At 36.7% G+C, this 27,271-nt stretch overlaps 1 protein-coding gene across 9 annotated transcripts in view; it reads right to left on the bottom strand.

The window, feature by feature from the left end:
- The window catches only part of LOC131033072 (uncharacterized), a 179,968-nt gene that overhangs the window by 121,896 nt on the left and 30,801 nt on the right, over positions 1–27,271 (bottom strand). For all 9 annotated transcript variants that reach the window (XM_057964203.2, XM_057964202.2, XM_057964204.2 and 6 more), the window contains one exon: positions 808–1,021. In XM_057964203.2, coding sequence (XP_057820186.2) covers positions 808–1,021 — 214 coding nt within the window. The remainder of the gene's footprint in view (positions 1–807; positions 1,022–27,271) is intronic.

Raw genomic sequence — 27,271 nt, 5'->3', positions numbered from 1 at the left:
TAAAAAAAACCTAGATGCATATGCTTTATAAATCATCATTTTAGCTAATTATTATAATCTCACGTATATTAAAAACAGTAATTCTTTATAATAGAATTAGTTTGAATAGACGATTTAGATAAATAAGTATTATTCATTGAATAATTTATACTAAGAATTGCTCAAAGCAAGTTGTCTCCCAAAGGCTTGCCATACTTTATAATATGGTCATATGATTTCATTATAATATTACTCTATTTAATTTAGAATACATATTCTCTATATTTATGCTATTGAATATATATTGCATGAAGGATATACTTAATTATACTCTCATTTTTATCAATTATTGTGTGTGAGATGTTTGTTTTCTTGTACACAACAATTTATCAATTTTTTGATATCATTTATTCTCTTGTACTTGTAAGTATTTATTTTCTATTCTACAACATAGATTTTATTTTATAATGTGCATTATATTTAATTTTTTTTTAAAAGAGTTTCAAACAGCCTATAATTTCTTTATTAGAAGATTAATAATTTCTGAATCATTAAACTATAACCCATTTATATAAAAAATATAAATCAAAATTAATTCAAAATATTATACCAAACTACATGTAATAGTTATGAAAAGATTGAAATTCTATGGCCGACCTTAACAATATTACAATAATTGTTCTCCATAGTTTGTAACATATTAATTCACCTAGAGTTTCGAACATATTAATTCACCTAGGAAATATAAATCATGTTGCAAATATCTTTAGTATTTATGGATGCCAAATAAATATAAAGCTCTCCTAAATGTAGAACAGTAGAACATACCGGATTTTGGGTTACTGCAGTGGCATTTGTCTCATTGAATGCAATCACATCCAACATATCACCAGCGGATGGTGTGTATATAAGTTTTTTAACCATTTTTTGAGCTTCTTTAAAAGCAGTGTTCAATGATGGCGAGTTGATCTGGATGTTGGCAGAGTTACTATTATCAATAAGAACAATAAGGTACGTTGGTAAAGATATGGCGCCATTATACCTGCATCACAATAAAATAAAAAAATAAAAATAAAAACTTGTTAAATAAACTCCAAAAATTTATAGGAAGGAAAATATTATAAAGTTTTCATTTTAATATTAATTCCATATAATTATGAATAAAATTTACATATTAAAAAAAATTAGAAAATCAATGTAACTTTTTTATCTTAAATTTATTAAATAAAGTTTATCTTCGAATTATGGTGATTTAGAGCACCATTAAAATATAATTTTGTTAAATTGTAGATTTGATTTTACATTAGGCGATGCTTTTGAATCTAAGTATTTTATTTCATTAATTTATTTAAATTAGACTTAATAATATTTTTTTGAGTTTATTTATTTAAAAAAATCCTTTGCATCAGATAACTAATAAAATAGAGAATAGAATTGAAAGGCTTTGCAGAAAAGTAAAATTCCCTTGCAGAAGCGTCACTGGATTGGACTTCTCCGCGCTTATAATTATTTTTTTTCCGCTTCAGTTACCCGTATAGCAACCTCGGGAATTAAAACTGCCTGTTTACAGTGGAAATAAAGGCGCTTAGGGTTTTTGGCTTTCGCATGCCTCTGTAATTTGCCGCACTCTTCACTGTTTTCTGCGCTTGCTTGATTCCGCGCGATTGCATCAGAATCCAGGTCGAGGGCACTTTGGAGATTTTGAAGGGGCGAAATTCATTTTATCAGCTGATTGTGTATTCTGGAGGTGAAAACTGGTGCGTCTCCCTCAGATAATGGTGCGATTTCCTTCCTGATGGATCTGCAATTGCTTTCCAGAGCCATTTCTTGTTCAGAGGTGGCGTGAGCTTTGGGAAGGAGGAATCAAAGCAAGAAACAGGCATAATAAAATCGATTTTTGATTTTATTTGGAACTGCATCCACTCACTGATTGCAACATTGGTCTGTAGCGAATACTCTGAACACCTTCTGCTGATTATCTCAGAGGCACAAACCACAGAATCCAACAAAGTATTCAACTTAAACAAGATTACAGTGAGATTAGCTCGGCAGAAGATTTTTCCAGCATTATCAATTAATATCTACAGCTTATAATACACAACGGTAATCATGGATCCGGGAAGATCTTGACTAGGCTTTCGAACCGAATTCCAACATAAAACGGAACCGTGAATTGCGATTATCATTGCAGAAGCTTTTTTTTCACAACTGATCTGCCAAGATTGCCAGGGTACAATTGCGTGATATGGAGGGCATAGAAATTGGGAATTGCAGGCGTGAGTAAATGGCATCGTAAATAGAGAGTTACAGCCTGGAGTTGATGGAGACAGGGGATCTTGCTCGGTATGGGCGAAATTAGGGTTATTGGAGCGTCGCTGATGTGGGCTGGGATGATCCGTCGCATGTCCCATAGCTGGTCTTCACGAAGGGCAAATGGGTAGATATGGCCACGCTTACAAAATTTCAGATGGGTCTCCAAGTATTTTCGGGGTTTTTTCAAAGGTCCAAACAGTGGAAATTGGCGGAGTACGGATAGATCTGGTGAAGGGCATCAACGATTTTTGGATCGTAGGCATTTTGGTCAGGGCCGCGGCAAAAGTTTATCCCAAATCGTTTAAAGGGGCTTCCGGGTAAACAATCTACAAAGCTGGGAGGAAAACCATCCTATACAAAAGTTGTGAAGTTTTCATCTATAAATGAGGCAATTAGGGTTTCTCGATTAAACGCTAGTGAAAAGATGATGAACAAACAGTCTAACAGTAACCCGCTTGAGTTATCTTCATCACATCAAAGGGGGGACAAGGTAAGGGAATCTTCGACATTAAGAAAAGACGATAAGGTAAGTGAAAATCAAACCGACTCTCATTTAGGAGGTGGGTCTTTGTAGGTATGGGCTCCTGTTCCATGCGTTGATTTACTTGATTCTGTTGTGGATTTGAAAGCTCGTTGTTTGCATACACATGCTATTTCTGGGGAAATATGGGGGGATGCAACTAGTTTATCTAAATTTCATCATAAATTGCAGAAAAAGTGGTTTGATATGTGTTATTTTCAATTACTCTCTGCATTTGCGTTATATTCCTTCTTTGCTATCTTCGGAAGATAATAAAAAGTTGATGTCTCATTTTTTTTTGGATGAAGTTAAGAATGTTGTTTTTGCAATGAACCCTGATAAGGCTCCGGGACTGGATGGCTTTACTCCTTTATTTTTTCAGAAATGCTGGGATTTTGTGGGAAATGATGTTTTATTGGCCCATGAGGAAGCTAGAAGAAATAGTTTTGTTTTGAAAGAGCTTAATACTACAATGATTGCAATTATTCCTAAAAAAGAGGTTACCAAGACATTTGCTAATTTTTGCCCTATTGCTTTATGTAATACTTTGTACAAGATTTTTACCAAGGCTATTTCTTTAAGGTTGGCTAAAATTCTGCCTAGGATCGTTTCTTTAGAACAAGGTGGTTTTGTTCCAAGAAGGGAGACAGCAAAGGGAGCTATAGTGGCGCATGAGGTTTTGCATTCTATTTCTACTCAAAAAATCCCGACCATGATCCTCAAATTAGATATGATGAAAGCATATGATAGAGTAGAATGGGGGGCGTTGTGTGTTGTTCTACTTAAATTGGGTTTTTCCAAGGCATGGGTCAAATGGATTCGTGCTTGTATTTCTTCTGCAAGGTTCTCGGTACTAATTAATGGCTCCCCTTGTGGTTTCTTCTCCTCTTCTAGGGGTTTGAGGCAGGGGGATCCCCTGTCTCCTTTCTTGTTCATTCTTCTAGCTGAAACGTTCAGTTGGGCTATAAGAGCCGCTAAGATGGGAGGGCTTTGGAAGGGAATTAGGATTCAAGATGTTCCACAAAGCATTTCACATTGCTTGTTTGCAGATGATACCTGGTTATTTGGTCAGACTTCTTTGGGTGAGGCAAGAGTGATAAAGGGGATAATGCAGAATCATGCATCCTTTTCCTGTCAGAGAGTCAATGTTGATAAGTCAAAGATTTTTTTCCTTCATGCTTCACAATTGGTTCAGGATAGATTGAAGATTTTTTGAGGATTTGCACCTGGAAATCTTCCTTGTTCTTATCTTGGTATACCTTTCTTCATTAAGCAGGATAGAGTTGAGTTTTGGGATAAGATCATTTCAGTTATCTCTAGAAAGATCCTATCCTGAAATCATGGATGGTTATCTTTGGCTGATAAGATTGTTCTTAGTAAGTCTATCCTAAATGTTGTTCCTATTTATCTCATGTTTGTTTTGCAGTCTCTATAAGAGGCTCTTATTAGTTTGCAAGATACTCTTAGGTCCTTCCTTTGGAGTAATAATAAAGATGGTAAGAAGAAACTCCCTCTGGTAGCATGGGATAAAGTTTGTTTGCCTAAAAACCTTGGAGGCACAGGCATTAGGAGTCTGAAAAGTAAGAATTTAGCCTAGGTGCTAAGTTGGTTTGGAAATTGTATGAGAGACCATTCTCCTTTTGGGCACTGATTATGTTCGCTAAATATTTAAATAACAGACCAAGAGAATATGTTTTTCAAGTTTCTAATTTACCGTCTGGTTCAACTATTTGGAATTTTCTATGTAAATGTAGATCAGTGATTTTGCCTCATCTCTCATGGATTGTTCATAATGGTAGAAAGGTCACATTTTGGGAGGAAGTTTGGAATGGACATCCCCCTCTGGTGAACTCAAGGGATTGGTCTCCTTTAATTTCCACTCTTTCTTCCCTTTGGGGTGTCTTGGCTGATTATTTTGAAATTGAGTATAGTGGGAATCTTAAGGTGGCAAAATGGAAATCAATTGAGTTTTTAGATATTGATCAAAATGTGAAATTGGAATATGAAAAGATGTTGGGGGATAGAGTAATAATTCTTTCTGATGTTGACAATGAACTTATTTGGACAAGGAATATCTCTAGTAAGTACACAGTTAAGAATGGCTATAATTCTCTCTTGGTTGCTAAAGATTTATCTACTTGGCCATACAAGCTGTTTTGGCATATGGCTTGACTCCCAAAGGCTAGTGCTTTTGCTTGGTTAGTAGTGCAGGATAGGGTCCTTACAGGAATGAGGTTGGACAGGTTGGGTATAACTGTAGTATTTTCTTGTGTCTTTTGTAATAAAAATTTAGAATCCTCTGCACACTTGTTTCTTCACTTTGATTTTGCCTATGCTTGCTGGCAGTGGTTGTTTGAAAAGCTTAATCTATCCTTTGTTATTGGTAAGGATCTCCTTTCCCACTTTAGAGCATGGCCTCTCCTATTTGCCTCATCTTTCTATGCATGTCTTTGGATTATTTCTCCATCTATTGTGATTTGGAATATTTGGTTAGAGCGTAATAATAGGATTTTTAAACAAACAAGTTCTTCCTTGGCTGAGGTTTTATTGAGGATTGAATCTTCCATCTCTAAAGTTGCTTTGTCTTTTATATCTATAAGAATTTGGAAACCCTTACCTCTTTTTCTCATTGGGATGGTAGGGTAACTCGAATTTGGAGAATGTTTTCAATCTTACCTTCTCATGGATCTATTTTAAATAAGACTAATGCTATAAGTAAGAGAAATTTTGCTTGCCGGAAACCTCATCCACAAGGGCACTTTAAATTGAATTTTGATGGTGCTTCTCGTGGGAACCCTAGCCTAGCAGGGGCAGGTATGGTAATTTATGACCATAAGGTAAGATTTATTTAGGCTCGTTGTCATGTGATTGGTTTCAAGTCTAACAATTATGCAGAATCCTTTGCTTTGTCCTTTGGTTTGGATATGGCTATATCTTTGGGAATTAAGGACTTGATAATTGAGGGTGATTCTATGGTTATTATTCAAAGTGTCATGAAAAAGAAGTCGAATTGTTAGCTATTACAATATATACTTGATCATATTTTGCAAAAATTAGATTTTTTTTATTCCTTCTTTATTTCCCACTGTTATAGGGAAGTGAATAAGATTGCAGATTTCTTGGCTAACTTAGCCATTGTCAGTGATGCTAATATGCGGGAGGTAAGTGTGGATGAGATCCCTTCCTCAGTTTTGGAATATTTGAAGTAAAGAAGGGCATAGTTGTAGTCTTCATCAACCTCCTTATTTGGTGTGGCTTTTCTTTGGTGTGGGTTCTGCTATGCTTGATCACAATGTTTATTTTGATAAGGTCTCTGATTATGGTTTCCTTTCTACTATGTGATATCATTCTAACCAGTGGTTTGGAGAATTGTGTTTCATAGATAGGGGTTGTTTAGACTGGTGTTTTTTGGCAGCAATGGATATGCATGCTTCGGTGATCATACTTTAATCTTCCTTCTATATGCTTTTGTTGGCGGCTTATGTAATTGTGAGGGGTTTTTGATGTACTATGCCAATGTGCATTTGGTATTGGGTAGAATAAGCATATGTTACTTAAGCAATACTAAGGGTTTTCTTACTGGTTCTTTCCCTTAAGTTCTTTTTGAGCCAGACACTATAAAAAACTTTTAAAAATTAATATAGTTCAGCGGTTCTATCCACTTTTATCAAAAAAACAAAAAAACTAATAATTGATAATTTAAATTAATATATAAGTAAATAGAAAACATAATTAATAATTGTTGATTAAATATTAAATGTCAAAGATAAATCAATAATATATATTTACAACATAAATTTAAAATTTAATAATAATCATTAGTCAAACTTATAAATTATATAATATCTAAATATAAATCACTACATTCTTCTCTATTGAGAATATAGAAAATCATCAATTAGTTTACTAGAATCACAATTATCAAAATCATCAATTACAACTATAGAAGGCGCAATTCTAACTTAACTAGATCACACATGTTCTATGTTCATGTCCCTCATTGTTAATCAAGAAAGAAAATTGTTCCATGATAGCATCCTAGTTGAGATGTTGTGTTACATTCTAAACCCTTGACATCCTCTATTTATGCTTGAATCTCTTATGTGAGATAAGGCATAGTTTGGAATACACATACAATTCCTTTACCTTTTTCACTACCAACTAGTTCCAATCAAGAACTCGCAAAAACTATTAAAGTCAAGATAAATTTAATAATAATTTATTTATTTTTATTTGAAAATACTAAAACTAAAAAAAATAAAATTGTACAAGTAATGAAAAATAAGAAATTCCTTAAAAACATATATTTGTGATTCATAATATTTTGATGGAAAATGTTGCAATTCAATAAATCTTCAAACATTGAGATGCCATAAGGCACAAGCACTAAAGCTTTGACTTGTTCAAGCTAGAATTTATTCCCTTTCTATATAAGTCAAAGGAAATATTATTGAACTAGGCCTTAGAACCATCACTAACTTCGAAATATTTGTTGATGACGCCATCTAAACAGAGAAAAAATCTGTGTCATAATACCTATGGTTCAAAACAAAAGTGTAAGATTCGATGAGAATCAAATGACTAGCCAAGATCTAGGTAGGAGACAATAAGTTATAGAAGTTGTAAGCAAATAAATAAATGATGTAGAATGAAAATGACACCTATTCCAATATAAAGTATATAAAAGAATATAATATTAAAAAAATTCTTACAAATAAATAGGCATCTTAGATACATGTATCGAGAGACAACACATTCAAAAGGTCATAAATTTAACTCTCAATAATTCTCAATTAAGTGGTGAGTTAGCACTCTGATAAGTCAAGAGTCTAATTGCCAACCATTAGATTAGTTAACTCAATTTGATGAAGACATGTGTGACTTTGAATAAATAGAGGTAGCACCTAACTACCATCAATCAAGGATTAATGAAGCAGTGTTGGCATTTTTGTACCTCAAGTCATGACATAACCATATCATTATTAGCTACTTAGGTAAAGATTATTAAGTATTCTTAATACCCTAGGTAAATTTATTAATTAGGTATAACATCACACTTAAGATACAAATATATCCAAGGTGAAGTATAAATAATAATCCAACCACCCCCTTCTAAGTGCAACATGGCAAGAATGACAAATGATTCCTAAAAACTGTGTAGCCACATTAGATACCCATATATAATATGTTTTACCCAAAAGAAGAGAAGATAGGAAGATAGATTGTGCAACTTCCATCAATGTTTAGTCTATTGTACCAATGGTAGAAGCTCAACGCTGGATTCTAAAGATGATCCATGATTGCTAAAGAACATTTATTCTCTTAGAAATAAATAAAACCAAATATAAAAAAATACTTTCCCATTCTATTCTAGAAAGAATGTGAGGGAAGAAAACATAAGTTGTTTTTTGAAAACTGTGCATTGATCCCCAAGTTGGTTATACAAGATGCTAAGATTAGATCAAGTGTCTGAGACATGGTTAATGAGCAAAGATGAAAGGATTACAACTTCTATGGAACTGTTATTGAATACGAAAACCAAGACCTAAATGTTGTTATCTAGATTTACAAGGTGGATTGAAAAAATAAAACACAAAGATTGTTAAGTATTCATCCCATTCCACTGCCCCTAAAAAATAATGAAGTAATAGCTTCAGAAAATCACTAGAAGTTCCAATTAAAGCAAATTAAAATTTGATAGAAGTAGGTGATGATGGTTATGGAGCCTTAGCAAATGTGTAACCTTGGTGAAAGGACTTGAAGGTCAAGATGACTATGTTATACATCTCATAAATTATCCACTATCCACACTAGATGCTTGAAAATGACATAGTAGGAGTATAAGGAACAAAATATGAGAAGGTATGTACAATATAGGTTGATCATCTACCTCCCTAACTACAATAATGTTACTACTTTGCAAATTCTAAATACAAGGCAGAGAATAAGTCTCAAATACACTCATGGAAGTGTTATTACCCATACAAAATGTAAGGCATAGAATAAGTCTCAAATAAAAAAATATACCCTGTAATAGCCATATGATGAGAAGATCTAGAGTGAAGGACCCATCTTTTGTTAACTAGAATCTTGGATAGTAGCAAGTGCCTTACAATTATGCTCTAGCTTAGAAGATGAAGATCGTCAACCTTGTGATAAAATTGAAAGCAACTTCATATTGTTCATCTATAGAGGATACTTCAACTCATCAATTTATTTTAAATAATACTAATGTTCATCATGCTCAAAACTTTTACAATATGTACATATGACATTCTCCATTTTAGATGAAACCCTTGTTGTGGAAGAGGATTTTGAATATGATTCCATCGAGTCCTTCTATTAGATTTTTCTTTTTCTTCTTTTCTTTCTTCTTAAGATCCTTCAGTTTTATATATCTTTTAAACTGATAGTCCATTAATGCATGTGGCTTAAAAGACTTTGTGATGCTCATTTGAATCAATTTTTCTTGTTCATAAATAAAAAATTAGAAAATATGAATCAAAAGTATAACTCCCATAGAAAGTAGAAAGGGTTTGAAAGCTAAAAATAAAAATTGAATACACACTATCAGCAATTTAAAATTTTCTTTATCAATATTACGAAACTTCAGCAGTCTTCTTAATTGTTTTTCCTTTGACATGTAATCTTAAATGCAATCAAAATTGTTGCGATTATGATTCATCAATATTATCTATTTGATGCTCCCTAATATTATTAGTTTTACCATACTAATAAGAAAATGTAATTAAAAGCTTTATCATAATTATTTTTCCACCTTTTTTTTCATCGAAGAGTTTCAGTCTTTCTTCATGTACATATGTAAATAAAACCCTTTTATAATAGACAATCTCATATTAATAATAGTATCCATGTTCAGTTTTTAATGCAGTTAGAAGACGAATGTTTGGGTGGCCCATTACATAGTATAATGGCGGAAAGAATTGAAAGCAAGATAATTATAAAAGAACTCCACCCCAATAGTACTCAATAGGATACCCCAGCACAAAATGAGGTAGCAATTTATAAGTGAATACAAGTACAAAAGTAGTTTCGTATAAGGAGAAAAATATTCACTCAACAATTTCCTCTTTTATAAAAAATATCCACTTAACAATTTCCCCTTTTATGATTTAATTTAAATGTTCAAATTTTCCCTTCATGAAAATTGAAATCCTAGCACCCCTTTACAAAGACAAATTAAAAGCGATTTCAAGCCTATGTAGTGTTCCCTAATTTTATTTATTTTTTTAAGAGTCAAAAGCTTCATAATATATAAATTAAAATAATAAGAATTACATCAAGGATCAAAAACTAGCTCTAGCAGCCATAATTATATACATATGTATATAAAAAGCATAACCTTGTAACAATAAAGCATACATATCTCACTTAAAACATTAAAATTGGTCATTTCAACCAAGCAACAGCATATATCTATTGCGAATGTGAAGTCTGATGGTCACATGATCATTCCCAGTCTCCCAACTCTTGGTTTCATGGCTGAATATGATTATATAAATGACTGTGCAGTCTATGTATGGAGAAGATTTGTAACCATTAATAAAGACTTTTCCCTAATTATGAATGGATGTGGCCTTTATGATAAACCACTATAAATCTTGTGTCTTGTGTCCTTAATGTGTTTAATATACTTTCTGTTGTTTTGTTCTGTTTAATTTTGTTTCTCCACTCATTTAAATTAATAAGGCGTACCCTATTTGAAGTATTTGAGTTAGCTTGAAAGATCGACGGTGATGACCTAAATAATCTTCGCCATTCATTTTTTGTCGGCGATTTTAGTCCAGAGATGTTTGTTGTTCCCATCCAAACAGTGGTGTCGTAAACAATACACCGTTAACGTTGTAATTTTAAATTCTTCCCACTTGGACTAATCAATTTCTATCTACCAACATAGTCAGGGATTGTGCTAAATTGGTAGCTTTGGAACAGGATATGGACACCCATCGAAGCATACTAGAAGGGGGTATATGATTAGACATTTCGGTTGCAAATGCTCTGGTAGACGTATGCAAAATGCAGAAGCATAGAGAAGGTATGTAAACTGTTTCACCAGATACGTCAAAGAAATGTGATCTCATGGAATGCACCATCGCAGGATATACACAAATACGTTTGTTGAAAAGGATTTAGTAACTTTTAGCAAAATGCGATTGGCAAGTGTAGCACAAAAATTTGCAACATTTTCCAGCGTCTTCCCAGCTTGTGTCAAAGTCGAAGCTTTAGAATAAGGTCTGGAGTCTGGACATCCATCACTACAATTTGTCAAATGCTGTGGCTGCGATTGTTGTGGTGGACATGTATGCAAAATGTATAAGCATTGACGGGCACGGTAACTGTTCAACAGAATGCCATGATTCAAAATATGTAAAATCTAGAAACATAGACAGGGTATCTAAACCGTTTAACAAAATGCCTAAAAGAGCATCGTTCTCTTCATCGAAGGATATTAATAAAATGAATTTGTTCAAAAGGCTTTAGAAACTTCCAACCAAATGCAATTGATAGGCGTAAGGTGAGATTCCACGACCCAATTCAAGTATAAGTACCATTTCACTCCATAAACATGTTAGGATTACAAAAGCATCGACCCTTGATACAAAAGTATTAAACTCAATGCACAAGTGACTCTTTTATAAAATTGTGCCTTTGTTTCTCGTACTTCTACCCACATTTGTGATCTCTTAAAAGCACAAATGGTTGAACGTTGGCTAGATATAACTAATGTTACAAGACCAAAGCACTTGAGGTTCATTATCAAGCATATTAATCATTAAGATGGGATATTACAATTACAATAGTCTAATTCTCTCTCTCTCTTGCTTAATATCTCTATCTCTCTCTTGCTCCTCCTTTCTCCATCTCTTTGTATTCATATCTCTTTACCTCTATCTCCCTATCTCTCTCCCTATTCCTCTCCATCTCTCTATATCTCCCTTTTATCTATATCAATAAATCTCTCCCTCTCCCTGCCCCTTTCCTTCCATCTCTCTTACTCTATATCCACATCTCTATTTCTCCATCTATCTATCATCCTCTCACTCCTCTCTATATCTCTCTCTCCATCTCTCTACCTCTTTCCCTGTCTCTTCGTCCATCCCTTTCTATCTCTCTCTCTCTCTCTATATATATATATCATCATCTCTCTATATCTCTCCCTCTCCATCTCTCCCCTTACCTATCTCTCTCCCTTTCTCTTCTCATATATCTGTTTCTCTCTCCCTTTATCTGTCCCGCCTCTATATCTCTATCTCGTTGTCTCTCTCCTCTAGAGTCTCTATATCTCCTTATAACCTATGTCTCTATCACTCTATCATATTTATATTTCTCTCTAGCTCTCCCCTCCATATTACTCTATATATCTCTATCACTTCCTCTCCACCTCTACCCCTCCCTCTCTATTTCGATATCTCTCTATCTCTTTATCCACTTGTCTCCCTCTTCCTATCTTGCTCTTATCTTCATTTCAACCTCCACATCTCTCTCTCCCCCTCTATCTCTAGAAATGTTTCCCTCTTTCTATCCATTCACCTCTCTCACTCCCTCCCTCCCCCTGTCTTCCTAGACCTCTATATTTGTATCTCTTTCCCTCTCTATCTGTATCTCCTCAAATTTGTTCTTCAATCTCTCCTTTCATCTCTATCTCATTATCTATCCATCTCTCTACCTTTATATATCTCTCCAATTGACCTCATGTACAACATAAATGTATGAAAAATATATACCAAAAAATTCCCTACTTGATATTCCACACCTCTTTGGCATACCCATTGCACAACAAAGTGCAATTGCTAGTTGGTATCAGTGCTTAGGTGAAGTTATTGATTAGAGATGGAAGAAGATGAAGCTGATTATGTCATCGACGAATTTCTCGGCAATTTAGACTCGGAAGGAAGTGAAGTTGTGCCAGTGAAAGCTGAAACAATCCGCCATGTACATTGGTGGGATGACTGGAAAAAAGAGGAAGTTTCAATTGAAGAGAAGGATGTTGGGTATGTTTCCTTCTTGACTCTTGAAGCATATATCAATACTTTTGTGAGAAAATGATGTTGTCCCTATGTTGAAGGGGGATTTCGATGGTGTGCAATCAGAAGCAGAAGTTGTTGAAGAAGTAGAAGAGTTTGAAGAAGCTAAGGCAAGTGACGATGAAATTGAGGAAGATGAGACCGAGAATTGGGAGGATTACCAAAACAACCGAATTTTGAGGCTAAAGGAGGAGAATCTATGGCTCACGGAGCGAATATATTTTTTGGATGATGAAATGGAAGATTTGTGCTATTTTATGCTCGGTAAAGTAATAGGAGATGGTGTTTTTTACTCCAATTTGATTTGGAGAAGACTCATTCGGAGTGTGTTGGAACAGAATTTGGCAAAATTAAAATCTTCTCAAGGCCCAATTGCAATGTGAGTTTAGAAATGGAAGCAAGGATGTCACACTGTATGGCTGTACCGGTTGGCCTTCACAGGGGAGATTGTTGGGAATGTGAAGCCCAACGGTCACATGACCATTCGCCTTCTGCCAACTCTTGGTTTCATGGCTGAATATGCTTATATAAATGATTGTGTGCAGTTCATGAATGGAGAAGATTGGTACCGATTAATAAAGAGTTTTCCCTACTTGAGAATGGACTTAGCGTTTATGGTGAACCACCATAAATCTTGTGTCTCATGTCTAATGTCTTTGTTGTATTTAATTTACTTTCTGCTGTTTTATTTTGTTTGATTATATTTTTCTCTGCTCGACGATCCTCCAACTATGAGGAGCCGCCTTCAGCAAGAAAACTTACTGGGGTAAATCGGGAGTGACGCAGTAAAATATGAGGACCCCAAAAGGCTTGGATAATGAGCACTAAGAACTTGTTCCTTAACGATATAACATGAACCATCAAAGTCTGATATAAAGGCATTGCAAGAACGAGGATAGAACTGAAGCGATCCAAGAGGGAGCCGAACGACATCGTGATAAGAAGTGATCAAGAAGCCCGAAAGGCGTGGTAAGAGTCATCTATCAGTGGACGCAGCAACAAAGGAAGCAAATGAAAGATAAAAATAGGTCACCAATCCAAGACCGTGGGGAGTGAAGAAAAATGTCGCATCGTCTTTCAAAAAAAGAGCAGCACTGAAGAGCGAGTGCATTCCAAGCATACACACAGAGAGGAGTACATAAGATTTTTCATGAATTGTGAGGAAAGTTTGCAGTACACCAATCTCCCACCGTGTGCAGCAAATAGTGTCACGAATAGCTATACAAGTATAAGAGAAAGAGCAGTTAGCACTCAAAGTGATGGGACAAGTCCAATCAAAGGGGGTAGGGATAATGTGAGCATTTGGCCGAGATCCCCTTTAACTGCCCCCAGCTTTAGAAATCTCTCGCACCATAAAAAGGTAATCTTCAAGGAAACACCAAACGGAAGAAAACAAAGTTTAACTCAATTGTCCCAACTGAAATAGAGTATGTTAGGGAACCAAGTCATGCCAACTCTAAATGGTCAAGTTCTATATAGGAGACCTTTTCATCTCTAGCTCTATTTGCAAGCTTGTCAGCAATAATGTTTGCTTCTGTAGCGGTGGGACACTACATATTGCTCCAGGGATTGTAACAGGGAAAGACATTGATTCAAGACATATATGAGTTTCACGAGGAAGAGTCTGAGTTAGATAATGCACGACCATAGAGTCACCTTCTATATAGAGGTTCTTGGCTTGGTATATGATGGCTAAAGACAGTCTAGTGAGGAGGGCAGAGAATTCAGCTACATTGTTGGTTCCATGGGGAAGAATTTTGCACGCTGCTTTTAATATACTTTCCTTGTGAACTCTCAGAACTACCCAGCACCAAAGACACCCAGGTTGCCTCTTGAGGCACCATCAAAAGTTGAGTTTGATTCAACTGACCGGAGCGGGACCCAAGCAATAAAACTTATGTTCACACATTTTTTTTTTTTAAATTGATCCCTATAGTGGTGGCTGTGAGAAGAAAAAACAAATCTAAAAACAAATGCCAGTATACAGATGAATTAATCAGAATATATAACAATCAACAATAAAACTCTGAGAATGCAGCAAACTTCTTTCATGCATTTATTGGCAGAAATAAGAGATATACAAAATGAAAAATTACAACAGATAAACACCAATCGAAAAATCTGAAAACTTTTCCAACCAAGGAAAAAACCAAAACAAAAAAACTTTAGGAAACAATCCCAACGAACAGTTAAAAAGCAAGATTTTTCTATATTTTATAATCCTCTCTAAAAATAGTTATAAATCAGATTTTCTTTAATTATATAAAGATGCGTAAGCTTGTATATTCAAAACAGCACATAGGTATGTTGTGACAACTAAAATAGGGGTAATTGTGTGGTGGGTATGGTTTGTAGGAATGTCATTGTTTAGTCATTATAGTATCATATAATTCCATACCTTAGGGAAACCCCAAGTTCGGTTTAGAAAAGTCAAAAGCTCATTTTCAAAAATTGGCCCTTTATTATCCAACTTGAATATAGGCTTTGTGGTATTCATCCTAGGTTTAACACCCCTAGTATTTAGAAATTATTCAACCTTAGGGATTTGGGACCTACAACTCTTATCAACAACTTTTCCCAATAATATTTTTCTATATGTCCTCTCCTATTGTAAATAAAATAGTTAAAATGGAAGACTTCTTAATTTCATACCTTGTTGCTTTTAGTTTTGGACTCCTTGAAACACTCAATGGGGTACAATTTCCTTGAGATGGTGTCTTCTTTCCTCTTGCTCTATGACTTTATACTATCCAAGGAGAGGTTTCACTATCTTTCTAAAGGTTATTTCCCTTTTCTAATGGTTGTCCAGCCCTTGGTGCCATCTTGCACATAGCCAAAAGACACAAAACCTCTTGCATGTATATATCCATCTTTGAGCTATTATTCCTTCCCCTTTGAATTCTTAGTTATATCTTTGTTCAAGTGTAACAAACTCTTCAATAATCAACTTCAAGGTTAGCGACTTCAAGAATTCCTTACCCTTAACAAAAAGAATAATGAATTTACCTTATAAGGGTGGTGGAGGAGCACCTACCTATGAAGACATGAACCAAGAACAAGATGATTTTCTATTAGCCTAGAAGGAATATAATAAGACCCTATGGGTCCTTTTTGTAATTCAATGTCCTAGGAATGTGACAAGTTTGTCCATGTTTGGGTCAAATTGTCATCTAGGGTCTGGTAGAGAAAATTGAGTCAATAAGGGTCACAATGGTCTAAACTGAGGGATCAAGTGACCACACATCTATTTGAGCCATTTTTGATGTTTTAGAATTGAATGTAATAATTTTAGGAGACTCTGATAGTCTGGAGTCTAAGTTGGTTGAATTATGCCAAAGTTGTCATATTGTCAATTTGTTGTCATGACAATTTTGCACCTTTTTGTCAGTTGTGATTCTCCAACAGTCATTTCAGTTTGAAAAACAGTTGGAGGAGGTTGTGGTCATTTGGGAGATACCTTTAAAGGCCCCAAACACCGAAGGATGTATGTTGGTTGTTTTGGAAAGGAAATTGAAACATCAAGAACTGTTGGAAACTCCGAAAACCGTCTATTTTTTGTTGATTGCATGCTGAAGGTGGATTGACAAGAATGCTCATGGCATAGTTCCTGTAAATAGATTGTTTTACCTTTTTTTTTCTTTCAGTGTGAAGTCTTGAAGTGATCGTTGCCCCATTCTACAAGCAAATCTCTACCGGGTAGTCTAAAACCTTCAAACCCCTAAGGTTTGATTGTAATAATGGGTTTTGGCCTATCAATCCTTAACTGAACACTCTGTCATTATAGGAGATGATAGGCCACTATATCATATGTCAATTCCAAAAGCCATTAAGGGGATACAACAGGGCGAAGAGGATGGAGAAGTAACCCTAGGTCTCGCATCTCTACGTAACAAACCGGTTTGATGAGTGCAGTGCATGAGAATTGAGTGGTAGAGCACTGGAAAGGGGTTTGAATGTGGTAGAAGAGTACTTTGGAGGTTTACATAACATTTCATGGTCAGTGATGGTCACCCATTAGGATAACCAAATCAATTTGTGGAAGGCGTTCAGTCAATTAGGTCTAATAGCCCTATTAGATCTGTTAGTGCAATATTGGTTGGGATATTTGTAAGTTGGTTTGGTACCGTAAACTGAGATATTGTTGAGAAACTCCCAAAAGGGTATCTAAATTTTTATTTTTTTTGTCTAGATCCTCAAAGTGTCAAAAGTTATCACCCGATTCCCTCAAATGGAGGTCTAATAGCAAACAGTTTAGTTTGTGGGCGAGTGAGTCAAAATTGATGTCCTAGTGGATCGAAACCATGAAACCCTATTTCTTTTGTGTTAAGGTGTTGTGAGAACACCCCTCCAAGGGTCGTCATATTGAATTGGTCAAGTGGGCCATTCAAACCCTAAAGCCTAGTAGTAGCCCACTCATGTATGCAAGCGTGTGGGTAGTCACACAAGAACTTGAGAGGTGTTAGTTGTTTGTAAATGGACATAATGGAGCCTTTGGGTTTTCCAAAGTGTTGTTTGGTGTCATAGAACCATTGCTTTACTTGGTGTTGTGTAAGGATCTTTGGAATTAGAGATTTTGGTTGAGTTTGTGAGCTTTAGAGGTTGGTTTGTTCAAGGTTATCCTTCCGGTCTGTTGCCTCCTCATCAAAGGGATCCTCTTATGACTTTGCTAAGTCAAGTACTTTGTCCCTACAAGCTCTCTTTGTTTTTGCAATATTTAAATACTCTCACACCTTTCACATGCAATCCAAAAATCTGAAACTAGCATGTTGAGGGCTCTCCATAACCTCTATGATATTTACGATAACTTGGACATTTTTTCCAAGCACCTTCTCAACATATCTCGTCTTGATTAACATCCCAGAGCTGAATCCTTTAGTACAACACACAAAACTATCAAAAGACTCTTCATGGGATCAAAGAAAATTCAATCAATTAAATTTGGTGCACACATTTGTTTGTGTTTGTGCATCACTCATGGATGAATTCTCCTTTCTCTTCACCCTTTAATCGTCTCACAATATCTATATCAACTCATCATTTTCTTGCAACTCTTATTGAAACATCACCAATGCTCCTATGAATTAATTCCCTTAGTTATCTAACCAAGTTTTTCATTCCTCCTTTTATTCTTATAAGGACTACAACATTTTCCTTAAACCTGAATTCTCTACTTGAATTTGGAATTTATCTCCTCAGAGTTATTCAACTCATATCTTCTTGGTATTTTGTATAGTCTTCTCTTGTAGTTTTACTAACCTACACTTGCTAACAATTCCAAGGAGACAAGTACAAAATAAGATTATCAAAATAATTATCAAATTCCCACAAATGTGGTTAACCTAAATCTTGTTCTCATATCAATTGATCCATAAATAGAGAAGTCATCTCTCATTAATTTCTCTAACAATGGATTAATTTTTTTATAATTACAATAAAACCACAGTACAAAAAATCCTAACCTTCTCTTTTGGATAGTAACAATGTGCATACATCTGCATATCGATGTAAAATATCATGGAACTATCCAAAACCATGATGAAAGAATTTCAATCATCTAAAATACACATTTACATATAATAAATTACCCTAGGAAAAGTCATCTTAGTAAAAAATCCAACTAAAACAAGCTACCAATTATTAATCAATGAGAGAAGATGATGACAAATGAATAATTTCTATTGTGACTACATTTGATATATCTATACCTTTAGATGCTCCATGATATCTACAAATTTTGAGCAAGGTGCCATCGACCTCACATCCTAATGGTTTCATTTATTTATCATTTATTGATTAGTTGTAAGCCTTAGATGGAATTTCTCTAGGGCTAAAATATTTGAAACTTCAAGGTATTTCTTTGGCTATCAAATGGATCTTCAAAGCCTTAGATGTTAATGAACTCTAGAAGATCCTGGTTAGAAATAATATTCAATTGGCAACTCTAAAGCATTCCAACTATTGCAAATACTTACACCCTCACGATTTCTTTTTTGGCAAAATTCTTGTTACCACTTATAGTTCTAAAGTATTTTAAGGCATATGGAAAGCATGGGAGTATATCAAGGATTTTATACGAGGTGGTGAATTCTATAACAAACTTGCAATAAGATCTATATTTACGGATCTATATGGTGAAACCTTTATAGCAAAAATAAACCTTTCTATTTTGCAAGGCTGCTTTGCAAAGAAATGGAACAATTAAAGTATCAATGGTTTGGGGAAGATTCTTATAAACAATTAGTTGAAGTCTTTTGCCTCTCTAAGTATAGAGTATAACCTCCCCCAGTCACACTTGAGGGCATATTCTATGCTTAGAGATGTTTGTGAGGTTTTTCAATTTCCAATTCAACTTGGGTTTAGTAGAAATATATAACAACCTTAAGTGGTGCACGATTCTACAACCTTGCACAAACTTAAATCAAGGTTGATGTATATCACTCTAGTTAAATCGTAGGTGTTTTCTAAGCACCTTAATTATTGTTGGCAAATGAGTTTAATCCATGGTCAGTGGTCTAATGTTTTAAATCGTTTATGGTTTAATGTCATGGTACCTTAAAAAGTTTTCTTTAAATGGTTGTTTCAGTTAAAAAAACTGCATGTTAACATCTATTCTCCTAAATCTATTGATAACATCTATCCAATGTGTAGGATTCCTAAAACTATTAGTCATATCTATTTTGAATGTTTTTTTTTCCAAAGGAGTGTGGTTGCTCTTTTTTTCACCTTAAGGGTTGGGGCAATAAATGCAACCTTTCTTGGAAAGAGATTTTGTTTGGTTATGTTAAAGGTGTTAACAAACATTTCAACCTCTTTCGCCTTGTTTAACTACAGAAATTTTGTGGTTTTTAATGGAAAGCAAGAAACAAGGGCTGGTTCCAAGGCAAAAGGAGGATGCTTATTGAATCTAATAGAGGACTCATCTTTCATACCATTTCTTTTCAGGTCACTATAACATTGGAAGTCTCCAAGGAAAAGTTTTAGAAACTCTTGGACACTGGGCAAACTACCTTCATTAGATTTGAGATCAAATATGAAAGACAAAAGCCTTAATCTAGACATGAAGATGACACATTCATGAAATTTCAAAAGACATGCAATAAGAAACACACCTATGAGATGCTTATAGAAGATATGGACCTCGAGGATAAGCAAATTGTGCAAGAAAAACATTGCGACCTAGAGGTAGTTAGGTCTAGTGACATCTATGATATTGACCCTTTTATTTGCTAGAACATCATGGTTATATATAGTGAAAGTTGTAATTTTACAAAAATCACATGGTCTCTATTATTTACTAATCTCCCTCTCTATTGACTCTCCTTTTTCATTTTGAGGCCTCTTGTGGCTTGACTTGTTGATATTTTGTTCTTATCTTCTCAAACTAGTGGTTGAATCTAATATACCTTTTTGGTAATCTATTATCAATCCAAAAAAATTGGCCACTTCAGACTAAACATACTTGTTTGCAATTCTTGTATAAATAGGATAATCAAATCCTTTTTATACACTCATAAAAATCAAAATAAATAAGAGTGCATTTATTTTTACTCACCCTACTTTAAATTCATTACATCCAACCCCAAACTCTTTACATTATCTTACCTCCAATATTTTTTTATTTTTATAAAATTGCATTCTCTAATTATAGTACGTAACAAAATATTTATTTTTTTTACATTAAATACATCATTCTAAACTAACTATCCAAAAACATTTAGTAATTAATTCATAACTGAATTGTTGTGTGTTGTACACGTGCTGCTCATCTATAATACAATTTTGAGTATGAGTCAAATAAGAACTATACACCTATTCCATCTTGTTGTCAAGATTTTTAGTTAGTTGTCAAACCAAGTAGCATAATTATAAGAGAAATGTTGAGTTTTCAACAATTATATATATGTAATTTTTTAATGAATAGAATATTGAAACATCCTATTGTTTCTATCTTCCATGCTTCTCTATGTTCTCTGTTAGTTTTAATATGGTAACAAAGCAACTCAATCTACAACAATTGTTGCAATCATAATCTGAGTAGTGGAAGACAAAGGAGGAGCTTTGCCTACAAGAAGAGCAGCATTGATTAAAGAAGATGTCGTTAAATGAGGTCTGCAAAAGAGCCACTGAATATAGATGGCTTCACTAAGGATGAGGCACTTGTTCTATTTGGAAGAGGCCAACACTTTGAGGACAGGAAATGATGCAGTGGAGGATAGATAGATGCTCAACAGTTTGAAGTGTTGTGGATAGGACAGACTATACCTCATGGCGGCTGTGAAACATACATGTGAGGATTCGTGTTCAATAGTTCAAGGAAGATCCCAAATTTGAAAGTTCAACATTATAATTTTACAAGGGTGATGAGACACTTCATCTGCCAATGGTGTCCCATGATGTTGAGAACTTGGATGATAACTAAGTTACTATACCAACAATTGGGGAGCAGACTGAAGATGCCTTACTGATCCAAGAATTGTTTTTAAATGATTGCTTCTGCATTGTGCATTGTTTTTTGTTGTTAATTTGTTTTTACTCTATAGAAATATGTTTTTTTGAATAAAGGGGTAAAAACTTTATTGAAAATTAGAATCAAGAATTACAAAAGAGAACCAATCTCTCAAAGCCCCAGGAGGGAACCACAAGCCCAACCCAAGATGAGCTGGTTTCCTAACTATCCATATCCTCAGAAAATATCTTATGCAGGTCCTGACAGTAATCCGAGGAGAGTTGCTCCCAACCTTCAACTTTCCAATCATCATCATGTTTTGAGGCCCACTCAGCCAAACAATCAGCTACTCTATTCCATTCACAAGGAATGTGGATGAAAGACACCTTCTCCATCACAGAACTAATTTGAGGAATCTAGTAAACGATCCCTGCCAGCTACCTATGAATCCCACTCACCTTCTACTCAATCAACAAGTTAACAATAATTTGCGAATCCGATTTGCTGATAACCTTCTGCCACCCCAACTCCAAGGCACGCTCCAGAGAATAGAAAATTGCTAGTCCCTCCATAAAGTTATTAGAATGCCGCCCTTTATGCATCGAGAAGAAGAAAACCACCTCCCCCATACTATCCCTACCAACACCGCCAATCCCAGCAGGGCTCGGATTACCCCTAGAGGAGTCATCGTTGTTAATCTTGATGGACTCATCTTGAGGGGGCATCCACCTTCCCACCCTTTGAACCTTCTTCATAGCACATCTACCTCTCCTGACACAAGCCAAGGTGGGAGACATCTCCTGCAGACCCAACCTACTCACAATATCAGCCTCGCCTCTATCCAGAGGAAAATTCACCTCACATTTAGATTCCACCGTCTCCCGAATCATACTAATGATTAGTATGATTCTATTCCACACTTTCTGAACTAACAATTTGACCTCCCTAAAGATCCTCCTATTCCTCTCTAGCCAGATCTGCCACAGTATAAAAATGGGCCCAATATGCCAGACAGTCTAGAGAAAAGAGGACAAAATAGGAGGCCTGCCCAAATTGCTCGAAAACTCCACCAAAGAATCCGCGTGAACACAAGGATGCTTCCACACCCCCCACTAGTAATGCCAAATTAGCAATGAGAAAGGGCATCTAAAGAACAGTTGTGAGGAATCCTCCTCCCCATTACCACACAAAACACAGATGGAAGCCCCAAAGAATCCCCTCTTGTGAATATTGTCCCAAGTTAGACATCTATTCAAAGCCAAAGTCCAAGAAAAATAGTTACACTTTGGCCAGGAAAAACTATTCCACACGTGTTTCCACCAAAGCACCTCCCTCCCCTCCAATCTTCCGGACAATAACTCCTGGTACCCAGTAGCCACAGTAAATACGCCCTTAGGATTCGGGGGCCAAGCAAGTCTATCCCTACCCTTAAGGTAGCTACAATGTCTACTTGCCAAAATGCCATACAGCTCAACACACTCTTCATCCATACCAGCAATCGGCCATTCATTAAGAGCCTTCCACCGCTCCAACTCCAAATGCCACACCTATAAATAGCCTTAAAGTCGCTCACCTTAGACCACCCTACCTCCAGGAACCTCTGGCAAAGATTCCCAGGGTTGGGAAACTGATCTAGGATGGGGGGATATCCATCCCAAGAGTCGAACCAGAAAAGAACCTCTTCCCCACTCTTACATATCCAAAAAAGTCCTTCCTTTATAAGAGAAGCCCCTTTCTTGAGAGTACTCCAAATCAATGAACCTTTTCCCTCAAGCAAATATCTTGAGATTTCCTCCTTCGAGATCCTCTGCATATATTTGCAAGCCAAAATCCTATCCTAGCCTCGATCCTGTTCAACACACCACCTCCAGGATAATTTAGCTGCCAAAGCCTCCCCAAATAAAACAGACTGCCTTAAGCCAAGCCCACCCGACTACTTCGGGCTACACACCAAGTCCCAATTCACAACACACCATTTGTACAAGGACAGGTTGCCTGCCCATAAGAATTGCCTTGCCAGAGAATCCAATCCCTTCATGAAACACTTAGGGGCCACCTGGAGCATGCACCGATAAATCAGAAGAGTCTGAACCACCGACTGGATTAGTTGAACCCTCCCAGCAAAGGATAATCATCCGTGTGTCCAATGTTCAACCTTCATGCGAAATTTGTCCAAGATACCCTGCTATGAATCCCAGGGAGGATTACCAGTAGAGATAGGAATACCCAGGTAAGTCAAAGGAAGAGAACCGACCTGGAATCTCAGGATATGAGCAATCCTCCTCTAAGTAGTTCCAGGTGTGTTGAAGAAGAGAATGGAAGATTTATCCTCATTGATCAACTGGCCCAAAACGACAAGATAAATATCCAAAACTTTACGCAGATTCGAAGCTTCTCTAATCCGAGCTAATCCCATCAGGGTCGTGTCATCAACAAACCGCAAATAGGACTGAGGATGCAGATCATTTCCCCAACTCCAACCTTGAATAATACCCAGACCCACATTATGCTTAATCAACCTCCTGAGACCCTCAGCTAGAATAATGAATAAGTACGGGGAGAGGGGGTCCCCTGACGAAGACCCCTAGATGCCCCAAACAACTCAATATGATCTCCATTAATTTGCACAAAGAAGGAGGTAGACGTAACACAACTCATTACTCATTGAATCCATTCATTAGCAAAGCCAAAGGCCCTAAGGATCTTCTAGAGAAAGGACCAACGGACTCTATCATAAGCCTTAGCCATATCCAACTTAATAAACATAGCTTTTTCCTTGGAAAAAGCCATAGAATGAATTGTCTCAATAGTGATGACCACACCATCCAGGATTTGGCGACCTTCCACGAACCCACTCTACTCTGAGGTGACATCCCCAAGCCAGTTCTTCAACCTCTCCGCTATCAACCTAGAAATGATCTTATAGATCACATTACAGAGAGAGATAGGGCGGAACTGGCCTAACCGGTCAGCCCCATCACACTTGGGGATTAGTGCAATGAAAGTCACATTCAAAGCACGAAGCATCTGCTTATTCCTCTGGGACTCTTGGACCACCTCCAATAAGTCCAATTTGATAATATCCCAAAAATCTTGAAAGAATTCAACCGGAAACCCATCCGAACTAGGGGCTTTTCCTTTCCTCGTGTGAAAAACAATCCTCTCAATTTCTTTCAGCAAAATAGGAACCATAAGCTGCTCATTCACCTCCCTAGTAACTAGAGAAGGAATACAAGCAAGAACCTGATTCTCCTCTTTCGACTCCCCCCAAGTATCCTCGCTAAAGAGGGACCGAAAATACTATAAAGACTCCCTAGAGATCTCCTGCAAGGATAAACACTTCTCACCTCTATCATTAACCAGAACAGGAATAGAATTGCCATGTCTTCTTTCTTTCACTGCATTGAAGAAGAACACAGTATTCTTGTCCCCCCGCTTGAAGCCAATCAATACAAGCTCTCTATTTCTAATAGATTTCCTCCCTAAGCTCCCATTCCTCTAAAGCCTTGACTGCCCTATCTTCCTCCCTAAGAAAGGCTTCAGACAAACCATGCTCTCTTATTTCCTTGGTAATGTCATTCAACACTATTTGAGCAGCTTTCTTAGCATGAAAAATATTCCCGAAACACTGACGGTTCCACCGTTTAAGCTAAACCTTAACAAATTGCAGCTGCTTGGAAAAAGTGTACCTAGCAATGCCAAAGGTTGGCCTCCCTTTCCTGCACCACTCCGCAACATGATCCTACAAAGAAGGATCTCGTAACCACATAAGATGGAATTTGAATGAAGGAGTACGAGCGACTCAAGCGGAAGAAGACATCAACTTTATGGGCTAGTGGTCCGACCCTCTCCAGTCTAGAATCTCCGAACATGTGGACCACCCCACACCAACCCAAAAATTAGAAACCAGAAAGCGATCCAACCTCTTCGTAATCCAATACTCCCCTAACCTCTTTTTGTTCCAAGTGAACAGACCATTACCAAGCTTAATGTCAACAAGATGCAATGAAGATATACTATCCCAAAGAAGGAAAGAAGAAGGTTCCGAACACATAACACCACCCTTCTTCTCACACAAGTCTAAAATGGCATTGAAATCTCCCGCCATAATCCAATGATGAAAAGGGAACAACCCTCGCATAAAAGAAATGTGAGACCATAAATTTTGCTTACCCTGAAGATCAGTGGGGGCATAAATGTCAATAAACAAGATATATTCCCCAATCTCAAGTCTAGAGGAAACCCTAGATAAAGAAGATCTATAAGCAACCCACCAAATAGGACGAATCCTCAAGGGGTTCCAAAGATAGGCCACCCCTCCAGAGGAGCCAACTGCCCCAATACACTGACACTCGCCTCTTCCCCAAAGCTTCGGTACCACACCCATCATACTTTCCACAGAAAGTTTAGTTTCCTACTAAAAAAGGACATCAGGTGAATGACTCCTTATCAACTCCCGAACAAATTTTTGTCTAGGGCCACTGTTCAAGCGCCTCACATTCCATGAAAGAACAATCATTTCGAGGGATTGGAAAAATGAGGATCCAGAGTCTTTACTGACCCTGACTCAACCAAATTATCCCCCATCAATTTGATCTTATCCTAATCCTTCATTCTGCCAACCTTCGAATTCTTCTCTGATGCTCCTTTCTTAATGTCTTTCTGATGAAGACCCAGGTGTAAGGAGGTCTTATTACTTTTGACCCCAACAGGTTCCAATTTCTGAGCTGCAGGAGAACCATCCCCCCAGCCAACTTCACTTTCGCACCAGAAGTGGGTCGCACCAGAAGTGGGTCCCAACTGGGCCACTACTGGCTGATCCATCTCAATTTGCTAACTTCCAACAACTTGCAAAGCTTGGGTAGAGTCCTAGGTCACACTTTCCGAAACCAACCCTGATGCACCTTGATCCAAAGGAATTAACCTCGAGTTCACTTCCTGTTGGCTAAGGTCATCCAAGGCTTCAAATCTGTTAAAGGTATCCTCCTCTTGTCTCTCCTGCAAGGACCTCTTTTGTCCTCGATTCATGTTCTTTGTCTTAACTGAGACAAAACCATCAGCACCCACTACCTCATCCGACATGGCAGTTTTTCCTTTATCAGTCCCATCTAGGCTATGGGTCCGCTGCTGAGGTTGGCACATCAACAGTTTATACCTAGGACACTTGCACTGTAAATGACCATACTCATGACACAAACGACACCGAAATGGTAAATTCTCATAATCCAACTGCTGAACCCAGGAATAAGAGCTCGCACACATATCTATAGCATCTGGCAAAGGTTTACTAAGATCAATTTCAACACAGATACGAGCGAAAGATACGAGCGAAAGCCATTACCTTTCTCCCCAGGGTTTGCGTTGAAGATCCAACTTGCTTCCCAAGCAATGAAGCGAGCACCCGCAACACATCCTCCCGGCAGCATTCCACCGGAAAACGCTGTAAATGAACCCACACGGGGACCCTATTCGGGAGATCCTCCAAAGGGTTAAACCCCGCATGCCAAGGTTTGATGAACAACCCCACCTGAGTGTAAAAATACAAGCCTCCTTCATAAACCCTATTGCGATCCTCCATGCAATTGAATGTAACCATGAAGTAGTTGTTTGCCAACAACATAATCTCCATTTCCCCTTCTGGTGCCTTAGTCCTCTGCACCCAGCTTTCCAAAAACTGCAGAGAAACCCTCATCCCCAAAAATTTGCAATATAGCAAGTGTTTTAAAAAGTATTCAACATCTTCAGCTATCATCCCCGAACGAATAACCAATGTCGGCCTCTCACTGTATCTCTCGAAACAAACATTAATCTTCGTAATCCGAGAGCCACCAGCACTACCAAACCCCGAATCACAGGCAAAAAGATTATAATCAAAAGTATTGACACTTTGGGATGGGGATTTTGAACCCACCGCAACACGAAAATCCATGACAGGAGGTGCCTTCGAGGCCTCTCCACCAATATTAG

The sequence above is a fragment of the Cryptomeria japonica genome, chromosome 7 (assembly GCF_030272615.1).
Source record: "Cryptomeria japonica chromosome 7, Sugi_1.0, whole genome shotgun sequence".
Lineage (NCBI taxonomy): Eukaryota > Viridiplantae > Streptophyta > Pinopsida > Cupressales > Cupressaceae > Cryptomeria > Cryptomeria japonica.
This window is presented reverse-complemented; position numbering and strand designations above follow the sequence as displayed.